This window comes from Dipteris shenzhenensis, chromosome 19, assembly GCF_047967505.1.
Source record: "Dipteris shenzhenensis isolate YYH24624 ecotype China chromosome 19, Dip_SZ_1.0, whole genome shotgun sequence".
NCBI classification, from domain to species: domain Eukaryota; kingdom Viridiplantae; phylum Streptophyta; class Polypodiopsida; order Gleicheniales; family Dipteridaceae; genus Dipteris; species Dipteris shenzhenensis.
The window spans coordinates 7,830,058-7,842,889 of NC_141614.1; the positions used below are offsets into that span (position 1 = coordinate 7,830,058).

The 12,832-nt window shown below is 43.4% G+C and overlaps 1 protein-coding gene across 2 annotated transcripts in view; it reads left to right on the top strand.

The window, feature by feature from the left end:
• Positions 1-12,832, top strand: part of LOC147890016 (primase-helicase Twinkle, chloroplastic/mitochondrial-like) — a 65,434-nt gene that overhangs the window by 11,676 nt on the left and 40,926 nt on the right. For both annotated transcript variants that reach the window (XM_087390387.1, XM_087390388.1), the window contains 4 exons: positions 6,504-6,587; positions 6,673-6,753; positions 6,868-6,933; positions 7,019-7,132. In XM_087390387.1, coding sequence (XP_087246513.1) covers positions 6,504-6,587; positions 6,673-6,753; positions 6,868-6,933; positions 7,019-7,132 — 345 coding nt within the window. The remainder of the gene's footprint in view (positions 1-6,503; positions 6,588-6,672; positions 6,754-6,867; positions 6,934-7,018; positions 7,133-12,832) is intronic.

Below are 12,832 nucleotides of genomic sequence, written 5' to 3' on the forward strand. Positions count from 1 at the left end.
AAGGCTTGATCTGCATGAGTGGAAGCAGCTCTGTTTTGGTGACTTTGCTCCTTCTGCAGGAGTAGGGAAACGAGCTGATCAAAAGAATAGTGGTTGGGGTTACACATGGCCACTAGTCCAAGTGTTGTAGCAAATCCCTGATACGAGTCGGGAAGCCCATCAAGTGTGGTAGACACAATCTGTGAGTTTGGTACAATCTCATCAACATTGATGAGCTGCTCTCCGAATTCTTTGACCTGTGTCAAATAGGCATCCATGCTGCCCCCTTCATTCATCTTAACATTGTCAAGCTACTTGTACAAATAAGCAAATCTGGCCTCATTGCGTATCTGATAAAGACTGGCCAAATTGTCCCATGCAGCCTTGGCTGTTTTGCAAGACCGAATGTGAGGTATAACAACTCTCTTGCAATTCATGGCAATCACTGCATGTGCCTGTGCATGTCGTGCTGATCCCAACGAATCTATTCTTGTATTGGAGGGTCGACGGCAGGCACGGAGGGAGTAGTGGTAGATGAATCAGAAGTGGCAGAAGTGGCTATGGTGGCAGCAGTTGCCTGTGATGAAGAGACATGTCTAGTCTCCGATCCAAATACAGTTCCCCAAAAGTTCCTGGACACCAATAGGTGGCGCACCAAGTACGACTACATGGATAATTGGTGCCATCAAGCTTGTCCCAAAAAATAAAAGTGCTATGCAAGTGTCACAGTCTCAAGGCTTGTTGCAAAGAGCTGGCTGCCCAAGTATTTGACTCTGGCAGGAAATGTCAGACAAAAAATGACAGCAAATGTCTGCAAGTGTCAATGCCAAGATGGCTGCTCAAACACTGAGCAAAATGCACAAGCTGCCCCCAAAAAATGACATGCAAGAAAGTATCTGTCCAATCAAAGGACCCCCCTGCAAATAGCTATCCTACAAATGACCAGCCCAAATCAAAGGGCAAATGTTTGCAAATCTGTCCAATGCAAATCTGAGCTGAATCTGTCCCAAATGGTGGTTGAATGCCACAAATGTCAAAGGACAAATAGCTCAAATCAAATGGCAAATGCAAATAGAACCCAAATTTGGTTTTGTCAAGCAAAGAATGCTGCAAATATCAGCAAATCTGGCAAAAGCCCCAAATTTGGAGAGGACAATTATGCCAAAAAGAGGGCAAATTGGTAAAAGCCCTAAAATAAGCTGTAATTTTGCAAATGTGACCAAATCTGTCGCAATGTCTTGCCAATGTCGGTGAAAAACCCCCAATTTCATATCAAAGTAGCCAAATGTCATTGCTATTTAGGCAAATGTGACAAAATAACCTACTTATCTGAAAATATCCCGCAATCTTCCAGCAATAGATCCAAAATCCCCAGTGTCGGAGTTGAAGTGGAGTCAAAATAGGGCAAATACTGCAAAAGTCCCAAAATGTGACCAAAAGGAGTAAATGTCACTGCAAAATCTGCAAATGTGACACAAAAGCCCCAATTTCTAGAGCAAAATCACCTCAATGTCACTGCAATGTGTGCAAATGTGACATAAAAGAGGATGAAAAGCTTCAAACCCAACTGTGCCAGGCAGATTTTGAGTCAAGAGGGAGCAAATCCTACCAAAATCGTGCGAGAGCAGGTTGGAGCAGCTGGAGGAAGGCCCGGATGACTGAAACGAGTCCAAAATCTGAGCAGAATACCCCAAAAACAGTCAAAAAATGCTCGAAATCAACTTTTGACAGGCCGTACGGATTCTTGGCACCGCCGCACACATGTCCATACAAGTTTGTACCAATTGTACGGACCTTTTTTTTTGGGGGCCGAAATGGCGCGGGACATGGTCGTTTGTATGTAGGCAGCTTAGAAACTTCGAAAAATGTTGAAATCGGACCTCAAGAAGTCAAAAAACAGCCGTTGGGCTATATGTTTGGTCAAAAAACAGGTTTTCGGCAATGAAATGAGGCACCGAACTGAGCTGGAGCAAAATGGCAAGTAGGAGCAATGCTTGAGCACGAGGGGAGGCAGGTAGGAACAAGAGAATCTGCTCTGATACCACTATTGGGTGCGGGAAGCAATGGAAACGGAGAGGAATTCAAGGGAGCAAACAAGCTGAAGGAACATGAAGTACTTGCAAATGGATAATGAGAAAGTACAAAGGGGTGGCCTATATGACCCTGAAGTCAACCATATGGTTGACCAATGAAGTCAACCTAAGGGTTGACTGAGTCCTAAGACTAGCCTACAAGGTCATACCAGGGCTAAGTGCTAACAAGGCCGGCCTCGTTGCGATTTGCAGTGGGACCCAGGGGAGTGGTTCTGGCTGGGGGCTGATGGATTCAGTTAGAGGCTGCAGCTTGGACCCCATTGAGGAAGAGACACTGGGTAGAGCAGGATGTTCCCAAGTCTCATGATTCTGGCCTCATCTCTGGACAAGCCTGAGACCACGGAAGATCTACTTTTTTCGCTTGATGGCTTATGGAGGATTGCACATCGGCCCTTGGCTAGAGCAGATGTGAGTTGACGGCAGGTGCCTTTGTTGTGCAGAGGGCGTGTTGGAGACGATCTTTTATTGCTTGTGGGGTTGTGTAGCAGCGCAGAGGATCTGGCTTGTGTCCTTTCGGATAGTGGCCAGTACTCAACGGAGGCAGAGGGACTTCACTTGGGGGATGGTAGCATGGCTCACAGCGGGCGGGCACGCTTTCTTCATTGATCCAGTGTCACCAGCTTATAGGATCTATGGCCAGCAGGTCTCCCGGATAGAGGCCTATGATATAGTACTACCTTCCCGCTCACATGTAACCAATCATGCTGAGCCTCATTGGCTGATTCATCCTTCTCATGAGAAGAGAAATTAGTAACTGCAAGGTAGAGTGCTTCTTCTTCTTCTTTGACTCTATGTGCTTTCGGCATTCAGAGATATTATGACATGGTTTGCTGCAGTAATTGCATTTCTTCTTTTTCTTTTCTGCACTATCGTTGGCATCTGAAGTAATACCGCAATTGTGCTTTGGTTTTACCACTAGGCTTTGCTGTTTTTGCATGACCCATATGCTCTGCTCCTTTTGCAACAAGAGAGTCACCAGCTGGTCAAATCTATAATGGTTGGGACCAACCTCAATGTGGTAGCAAACCCCTAATATGAGTCGTGAAGTCCACACACACAAGCTGACTTTTTGTATAACCTCGTCAGTGCTAGCCAGCTGATCTTTGAAATCCTTGACCTTAGTCAAATGCCACTTGCTCTTCATCCATCTTCAATTGCTTTGGTAGGTATGCAACCCATGCTTCATTGTGAATTTGATACAATGAGGCTAACTTATCCCAAGCATCCTTTGTAGTCCTGTAAGATCTGTTGTGAGGGATTATCATCCTTTTAACCAACAACACTATCAAGGCATGAGCTTGAGTATCTCTGTGATCCCATGTGATCTGATCCTGAGTAGGAGACACTACGGCATCAGAGGCAAATGATGAAGAGTCAATGTCATTATCACCACCCGTCGTGGCGGCTGTAGTGGCAAGAGATGCCTATGGCAGAGGTCTCACCTCAAAACCTGCAATAATGTTCCATAAGTTCTTGGCCACCAATGCATGACGCATCTTGTATGACCACGTGGGGTAGTTGGTGCCTTCAATCGTGTCTTCATTGTTTAGGAGCAAGCATACCAAAAAGATCATTGCTTGCTATTGCAGAAGGCAAGCTAGCTGATCTTTGCATGTGATGTGTTTGAAAGGTCTTCTGTGGCTATAAAAGAAGTGATGCAACTTCATGTTTGGCATCATAACTGCACAAAATTAAAAGCCGATTGTTTAGCCACAAAGTTGCTGAAGTATCATCCTTATTTGCATTGGAATGACTAGAAGCTATAACCAAAGTGCCAGATTCTCTCTCTTCTTCTTTGCTTTTCTTTTCTTGCATTTGCTAATGAAGTGCTCCAACTTTTTGCAATAATGACACTTGCCCTTTTTGTGGGCTTGATAGTAGGGACGCCTGTGCGTCCCCGAGAGCATGTGTCGAGAGCCTCCCTCGAGGTGGCCGAAGGAGCCGAGTGATGTAAGTATGACTTTGGCAAAGACTTCAAAATGAATTGATTGTCTGGAATGACTTCATTAATATCGAGCAACTGCTCACAAAGATCTTGGAGTTGTCAAGTGTTTTGACATCGGATCCCCTTCATAGGTTCCCATGAACAACAAATTGCAGATCTCGGCAGAAAACGAGCAGACAGTGGCAATAAAAAGATGAAATATCAAAAGACGACCTTAGGTAACAAGGTAGTGGTAAGAAACAAGCGGTCCATGGCTCCAATAAAGTAAGGTAACGACTTGATTCAAACTACGATGGCTTGAATAGGCAGAATTCGGCAGTTGAGCGTATTTTGAAGCAATTGTTGTTGCTTATAAGGTTCTACCGGATGACGATACTCTTGTAGATGATGATGTAGGTCGATGCTAGGAGATTGGTTAGTTGGAGGTGATGATGATGCAAGTCTCTGAGGCAGTGCACGAAATAGGTCTGTCTGACACCGAATGACGAAGAGGCAGGGGCAACTTTAGTTTGTGTGTTTTGTCTTGATTTCAGACAAATGGTTGCATTAACAACCAGGAGCCGCTCCCACCCTTACTCCATCGTGCATTGGGCCCTATCTTGTCTTCACCCATCAATCTTTCCTTGGAAAAGAAGTTGTTTTGTTGGAGGAACTTCTCTTGAAGCAAGACTAGCTTGAGTTCATAGAGTAGCAAGGATTTGATACCAACTTGTAAGTTTTTGGGGTAGAGGAAGATAGAGAGTGGAGTAGAACAAATCAGTCGTGGAGAGCAAAAGAAGGCTAAAGTGCTATTATGAAATGTCAAAACGTACAAAACCAAAATGGGGTTATGTACCTCTAACATAAGAAAAAACCCTCCTAATTGGAGGTGAAAAGGGCCCAAGGGGTGTTCACACCACACTACTCAATATCGAACACTTGTCATGATCATATTATCAACGCAAAGAATGGGTATAACAATAATGAGATTTAAGCCGGAAAACTACATTTTTCTTTCGATTGTGAAAATGACCTGCTCCATCCTATGCTATCAAGGTGACAAGTAAAATTGGGTTTCCGTCAATATGTGGCTTCATTGAAAAAGATTCCCAAATCCTGAATATCTTTGTTTTTACGTAATGTTTTTACTATTCCACCAAATTAATTGATTCAATAATAAAGATCTATATGTTGACAAAGATGTATGCAATTTTTTGCTGCCTTTCGGTGTTGCACATTACCATATCGGCTCTTAAAGAATCAGTATTTTGTTCATAAGAATGCTCCCTAGTGGAACCTTTGTGCATCATTGACAATTAAAAATCTCAACCCTGGAGAAATTGCTAAGCTATCTTTCTCTACAGTCGTACTGCGAGTTGTGTGAAACGATCGTTACAGTGATACAATTGACTCATTGGACCCTTGAGCCATGTCAACTGAGTGAGCTCACGTGTGAGAGGACTGTTTGATATGTATACAATTTGTGAGAAGTTGAGAACTGAGTGAGCTCTCTTGTGAGAGGACTATCTGATATGTATGCAATTTGTGCTACCACAGAATTGCGTCGCTGTTTGAGATGCATGGAAGCAAGAGACAATTTTCATTGCTTGACTGCAGGGAAGTGAATATCAAGCTTCCGAAACTCTAAAAGTAGGATCAAGGGGTATGATTCGCTATCATTATTTAGAATATGCTTTTCTCTGTTTATGGGCATGTGGAAAGGAATTGGATGGTGCATCAGGAGCCCTTTTTGCTTGCTTTGGTGGCCAATAGCTGTTTTTCTTCTTTATTTTGTCTTGTTGTGGTCCTTCTTTGAAAAATCATTACTACTACCTTTGTAGTTTCCTCATTTACTCCACTTGTATCATCATTGGCTGTGACCACATCTTTTGGTTACCTCATCTTTCTTCTCTTTCATTTTCTTTTGTATTTTCTTTGTAGAATTTTGAACTTTAGAATAAGAGAAATCTGAATTTGTACAATTGGATTTATTCCAGTCTTACAAAGGTATATATATATCGTCGGCGGTGACCACATCCTTTGAGCATGCTTTTAGCTCACTGAATTGAAGTGTTGAACGATAGATGGGGATTGGAGGCTGCTGCATATTCTTCTCCTACTGCAGCCTTGCCCTAATCCTAAAGAGGAATCACTTTGGTGTTTTGTTAGAAGAAGCATTGTGTTGTTGAGACAAACAAATAGCGAAATGTGGGCTTGGTTGCTGAAGAAGGTTTTTTTTTTTTTTGGGGGGGGGGGGGGGGAGGGGGGAGGTTGGGAGTGTAAAGATAAGAAAGACGATTGCATATGCAGGTACATGCAAGGAGGAAGTAACTCATTACATTTTCTATGTTTTGACTCAATTGTACATGTGAACTAACGGTAGTAGAACATATTTCTGAACTGATTAGATCATAACATGACTGACCTAGATCTAGTGACAATGTTTTGCAAGCTCAAGAAGAAATCTGATTTCATGAATTGTGGAAATGTTGGCTTTGTTTTTGTAGGTGATATCATATTTTGCCTCAAGAGGAATCTCAAAAGAAACTCTTGTTCGCAATGGAGTGAGGCAAAAAAGCTCGTCTAAAGGGGTAAGCATGTTGATAGTGTAGATCATAATGCTTATCTCTTATGTATACTGTTTGTCATGACATCTCTTCGTAACTTCTATGGCAGCTTGCAATTGCATTTCCGTACAGAAAGAATGGGAAGATAGTAAATTGCAAATATCGAACTTTGGAGAAGCTTTTTTGGCAAGTAAGAGTCGTACGTTTTTTCCTTTCAATTTCTCAGCAGGCACAGATTGTTGTTGGCAGTTTTTTTAAATTTTAGTTTGTTGAATTAATCCTGGTTTGTATTACTTTCTGGCAGGAGAAGGATGCATTGAACATATTTTATGGTCTAGATGACATAAAGGCTGCGGATCACATAATTATTGTGAGACTTTCACATGGTGTTCTCATGTTGAGGTTCTGTATCCAACTTATTGTGATTTGTGACTGAGGCTGTCTATAATTTTCAGGTTGAAGGAGAGATAGACAAGCTATCAATGGAAGAAGCAGGATTCATGAATTGCATGAGTGTTCCGAATGGTGCACCAGCAAAAGTTTCTAAGAAAAGCCCTATTGAATCTGAGGTACCTTGGTGTTTGGACCTAGCTCTAAACCATCTTAAATAGTTTTCCTCATTGGTTTTCAATGTTTGAATGAGATTGAGGAGCTATAGACATTCATTAGTTGAGGGCCTTGTTGGAAGTCGATTCTCCATGCTTTGTTACCCTTTGTTCAGCTTAGTTGCTCCTCTATAAGGCCCCCAAATGAGAAGCCATGAGCATGGTAGTGTAGAAGAAGGATAGATGCATGAGAATCAGTATGCAGTGAACCATTATCCTGATGAGATGGGGTGCATGTTCAGGACAGTATATGGCTGGCTAGATCATCATACATCCATAATGATGTAGAGGTGGCACACAGCCACCCGAGGCGGCGACGTAGCATTCTGGCCACATGGCGAGGTGCTGATGTAGTCTGTGGGCAGCTGTATGGACTGGTATGATGCTGATGTTGTAGAATCTGCAGGCTGCTGACATGATAAACAGCCACATGGGCTGTACGATGTTGGCATGGTAGCCAATGCTCATGTGGCATGTCGTTAGGCTGACGTGGCAGTCGACTAGCTGACATGACAGTTGGCCTGCCATGTGTGAGTTGGTTGCTGGTTGGCCTTTGGGTTAGTTGGCTGGCTGGTTGGGGTTCTTTGTGCTGTGCACTTCCATGGGCTTGATATATTCTTACTCTCTAGCGTATTCAGTTCCCTTGCATTGCAAAGAGCAAGAGTGTCACCTCCTCTCTCAAGAGTTGTACAAGGGACATCCAATGGAGGAGACTGTGGCTTCAAGAATTTATTCTGATCATGTGATGGAGCTTCACTTTCAGCCTGATTGGGCTATGTTTATACAGATCTACAGATTACCTCCCTTTCAGTATAGCATTGATGTGCCCCCCTCCCCCCCCAGTTCCGCTCACATATCATGAGATGAACCAGGTTTTTTTGGAGGATCTCTTACCGTTATACACATTCAGGACTTGGTTTGCACCCAACGAGCTTACTGTGAAGCTCAGCTTCTAGAGGGACCACTGCTTGCAGATTTCAGAGGGCTTCATTGACCCACCAGGATATTCACAGTTCCACCTCCCCCATTCCTTGAGGATATCGATCGGACAGATTGTGTCTCCTCACATAGAATTTGTATCGAGAGTGGGTGGCCTGAGGGCATACCCAGACAGGGTCGCATCTGTACTTTGTGATTGAAGAGATTGAGTAGAAGGAGCGCTTTGATTTCAGATGCCCTGCATACTATTAGTTCCGAGGTTGCTATCACAGTCTTTTTCAAGGATGGCTTCGAACCCTTAACTAGTTTCTTGTCCTACCCAGATCAGCAATGCCAGTGACTCTGATTCATGAGGCCATCCGACACATGATCAAGACACATAGGCGAGATTAGGGTATACAATTGGACTCCACTCAGAGCATGATCACCGAGTTTTTCCAGTTAGTCAGCACGGACCAGCAGGCCTCGGGGAGATGGCGGACCCAAGGACCAGAGAGAGACACGGCAGATCTGTGAGTGGGTTGAGGCACATATAGATTGGGAGACCTTCTCTTCATGCTCAACAGACCACAGGCATGACTGACGACGGGGGTGACAGTGGCACTCGTCCGTTGCAAGGCCATAACTAGGAGACCACAACAGACCTCACATCTGATCATCGTCGATGCCCCATCACAGGTTTCATTCTACTGCATCCTCCCACATTGCCGGGTTCCCACTTGGGCTTGCCCCCTCTGCTAGCATCTGGATGATCATCACACTGGTGCCACATCACAGCCTCTGCATGGGATTAGAGAGATTTCTTATTTATTGATATCTCTATGATTTTGGATATGTTATATTTGTCTTGGATGTTGATGCCCGCTTAGAGGCTCGACCCTTTCAGCTCATTGTATGAGGTTCTTACAATCTCATAGACAAACTTTCTCTCTCTCTCTCTCTCTCTCTCTCTCTCTCTCTCTCTCTCTCGTGTGGGAACTATTCTTGGTTAAAGATTGCTTCTGCTGTTGTGCACTACATGCATGGTGAATTCTCTCACAGACTTTTACTTGATTTTTGTTTTGTTTATCTTGAAATTTTGAGGTGGCCAACTTGCTCCACATGCACAGCAAGGTACCCTGTACTTTGGGTGTTAATGTGGTTAGGAGATCATAAAGTCATTACACAGGTTTAATTACTAGGTCTTTTGGACTCTCTCGATCCAATTTCAGAAATCAGAATGCATAACTTCGTGCATCCTGTTGTTTTTTCCTATTTGCATTGCTCGCCTCAAAACTGCTTCTGGAACAAGATTGGCATGATGATTCACTTTTCATTGCAATGAAGAGGTAGAAGTGTGTTTTTGTTTTTTGCATAAAAACCCAAGTGAAGTACAGCTTGTGAAACGAGAAATTGAACTTTGCCCAAACCTGAGAGAAACGGTGATATGCCAAAAAATGTCAATAGTTTTTTCACTTGTTGCATGTTTGAGGGTAGGCACATAGGTATGCACATAGCTAGTGGGTGATGGTTTTGAGTCAATGGGCACTCCCATCAAAAGGCTTTGTATTGATGTAAATATTCTTTTGAGATTGTAAATGTCTTTGCAGGGGCTCGTGGGATATGATGAAATGCAATGTGGGAGCACCAGGATAATCCAGAGCATGGTTTCCAACATTGTCTATGTGGTGACGTGATACCATGTGCTCCGAAATGTTGTCCTGTGTCACATGTTTATGTTGGGATATCTCAAGGTGTATGCCCCAGGCACACCTTGGTTTCTCTGTGTACCTCAAGACGAACATTTTGAGTCATTTTTCAGCTCATTTGGTTCAGTAACGAAGGAGAAATCGTCAAAACTCAGGTTCAGCCTGCAGCAACTCCCCCGGGCAAAATAGCGCGCCATTTCGCCCAACCTCTGTGCTGGATCTTCTCTGGTATATGAGCTTTCTTTTGCTTCAGAAAGCCCTCTTTTCTTTGCTTTGAAGAGTGAGATACAAGCCCTCCAAGTTCAGGCCTCTGTTTTGGACAGTTTTGACAAGGTTGTGAGTGTGATGCTACATTAGATGCTACTTTAGCATTTCTGAGGTTTTAAAGTTTTGAAAAGCATCAGTACAACTGTGGCTACAACTTTCTTTTAAGTTGCTATACCTGGATTTGCTTGGAATACTTTCATTTAGTCACCTCTATGAAGCATGCAAGTGAAAACATCATTGATTTGTAGTATGGATTTTGGTTGCAAGCCTTTGCTACTCTAAATGCTTGTTTTTTGAAGCTCTTCAACTCTTTCTTGCCTTGTAAGAGAGTAGACACTGCCCATTCTGGGTTAGACCCTCTCATGGCTACCATCTTGAATATGGATAAGTTCAATGGTAAGGGCTTCCACACATGGCAGATGAAGGTCAAGTTTGCATTAATGAGGGAAAACCTCTGGGGGCTTGTTAAACCGGCTTCAACTTATTCTTCAACAGCCTCCAATGCTGGAGAATCCTCAGCTCCGACACACCCGGCAAGAGATACTGCTAGAGAGGAGAAAGCCTATGGCATCATTGCTCTTGCCTTAGGAGATGACTATATTCATCACATCTCTGACTTAGAGTCTTCTTCAGAAGCTTGGCAGAAGCTTGACATTATTTTTGGTGCTAGCTCTCACATCTCAAAATTGTCACTTAAGATTGCTTTCTTTGAATTGAAGATGGTCAGTGGCACTCCATTGGCTGCCCATGTCAATTACATGCGGAGTCTCATGACTCAACTTGCTTCTATCAACTCTCCTATCACTACAGATGATGCTATGGCAGTGCTGCTCAAGAGTATGCATGAAGATTATGATCATGTTGTTACCACTTTGAAAAATCTTCCTAATCCTAATCTTGAAGGTCTTATTTCTGCCCTTCAAGAAGAAGAAAGGCACATGGAACTCCGGAAAGGCAATGACACAACCTATGCCATAAAAATTCAGAAGGGCAAGTTTTCACCTTGCAATCATTGTGGGAAGACTAATCACCTCTCAAAAGATTGCTTCAAGATCAATCCATGCAAACACTGTGGCAAAAATAATCACCATGAAAAGTTTTGTAGAGCAAAAAAGAAAGCAACTTTAAAGTCAGAAAATGCCAATCTACTTTTAGTTGATGTGCCTCCACAAGATGAGGCATCCTATGAAGATTATGCTTTTTGAATCATCTCCATGTATGCTCCAGATCTCTCTTTTTTGTTGAGTCAAGGTACTCAGCCTGGATAGTCCTCCAAAATGAATGAAATAAACTATTGTGTGTTTTGTAAACACCTCTGGTCACCATATGATGTAGGCCATGTGTATGTGCTTTTGCTCCATGGTACCTCTTGCAGACATTGTGTGCATGTACATGCAGGGGAGATAACCATTGGAAGGTCTTTTGTATCCCTTTTGTTTACCTTACACCCATGGGAACCCTTACTAGCTTGAGATCCTAGCCATTGATAGATCCATGACCACCATGAGATGGCATGTGACACCTTGTGCTAGCTGTATCCTTGACATAGCTTGAGGCATTCCCTTGAGGGGGGGTATGTTGGGATATCTCAAGGTGTATGTCCCAGGCACACCTTGGTTTCTATGTGTGTGTGCTAGAGGCGCAGTTAGGAGCCCATAAGCACTGTTAGGTGGTGGTAGAAGCCACATAGGATGATTGAGAGAATCTAGGAGCAGATTGAGGAGATGATTGTGGAGCTCAGAGGTCATCAGTGATGTCAGTGATCATGTAAGAGGTGCCTACTTAAGGACCTCACCTTTCTTCATTCCATAAGCAAGAATTCTCAGTTTGTGTTCACTCCATGCTTTCCCTTCAGTTTACCAACAGTTTATAATGTCACGAGTGTTTTTCCTCTTGTCTTGAGTCATGTGAACTTCCCATGAGTTGAGTTGGTTTGATCTAAGGAGATTAGAAGTGGCATGTAAGTGATTGAATGCCTAACTAGAACCATGTGTGCATCAACGTCTAAGGTTTGGAAAATGAGCATTTAATGCTTGGTGTATGAATTTGGGGGAAAATCTTTGAGAGTGGTAAAATGTCGTTGTTGAGGTGGCTGAATGAAGCTGAGGTGGCTGAATTGATTTGGAAAGGAGGGTGTGCATGTGAATGTGATTACGTGAATCCCTTCTCAAGCTTTCTGGATGGCGAGGTGTTACGTGATTAGGATATTGGCGTTTCTGGATAGCATGCAAGGTGGCTACGTGATCTAGAAGAGGGATGCTCTGGTTGACGGGTGGAGTTGATCGATGGGATGTTTGATGGAAGGATCGTTCGTGACTTTTTGGACGAGAGGCTAGTAGGTGATTGCAGAGGTCGTCAAAGAGACGCTGAAGCATTCCCTTGCTTGATGAGGTGACGAATGGAGCTTATCTATGAGAGGCCGTTGCTCTTCGATCGTCGTTGAGAGGGAAGATGCTTGCTGCAGAGATCAGTGCATGTGTGTCAAGGATCCTTGCTCTGGATACTGGTGCACGTGCTCTTGAACTCGAGCCCACATTGCTGCTGATCCCTCGAGTTCCAACTACAGTTGGTTTTCTCTTATACAAATCTGAAAGTATATGATGATCTCTGGAGCTTGGCCCAGAAGTACTCGGTGTGTATTTTAAGGGTTTTCAGATTGAAGTGTTGTTCAATAAGGTTCTTGGGTATGAGTGGTCATTGCTTTAGCGGGTGAAAGAAGAGTAATGGGCAGGGGTAACTCTAGTTGATGAGGAGGACCTTCCTGAGTATG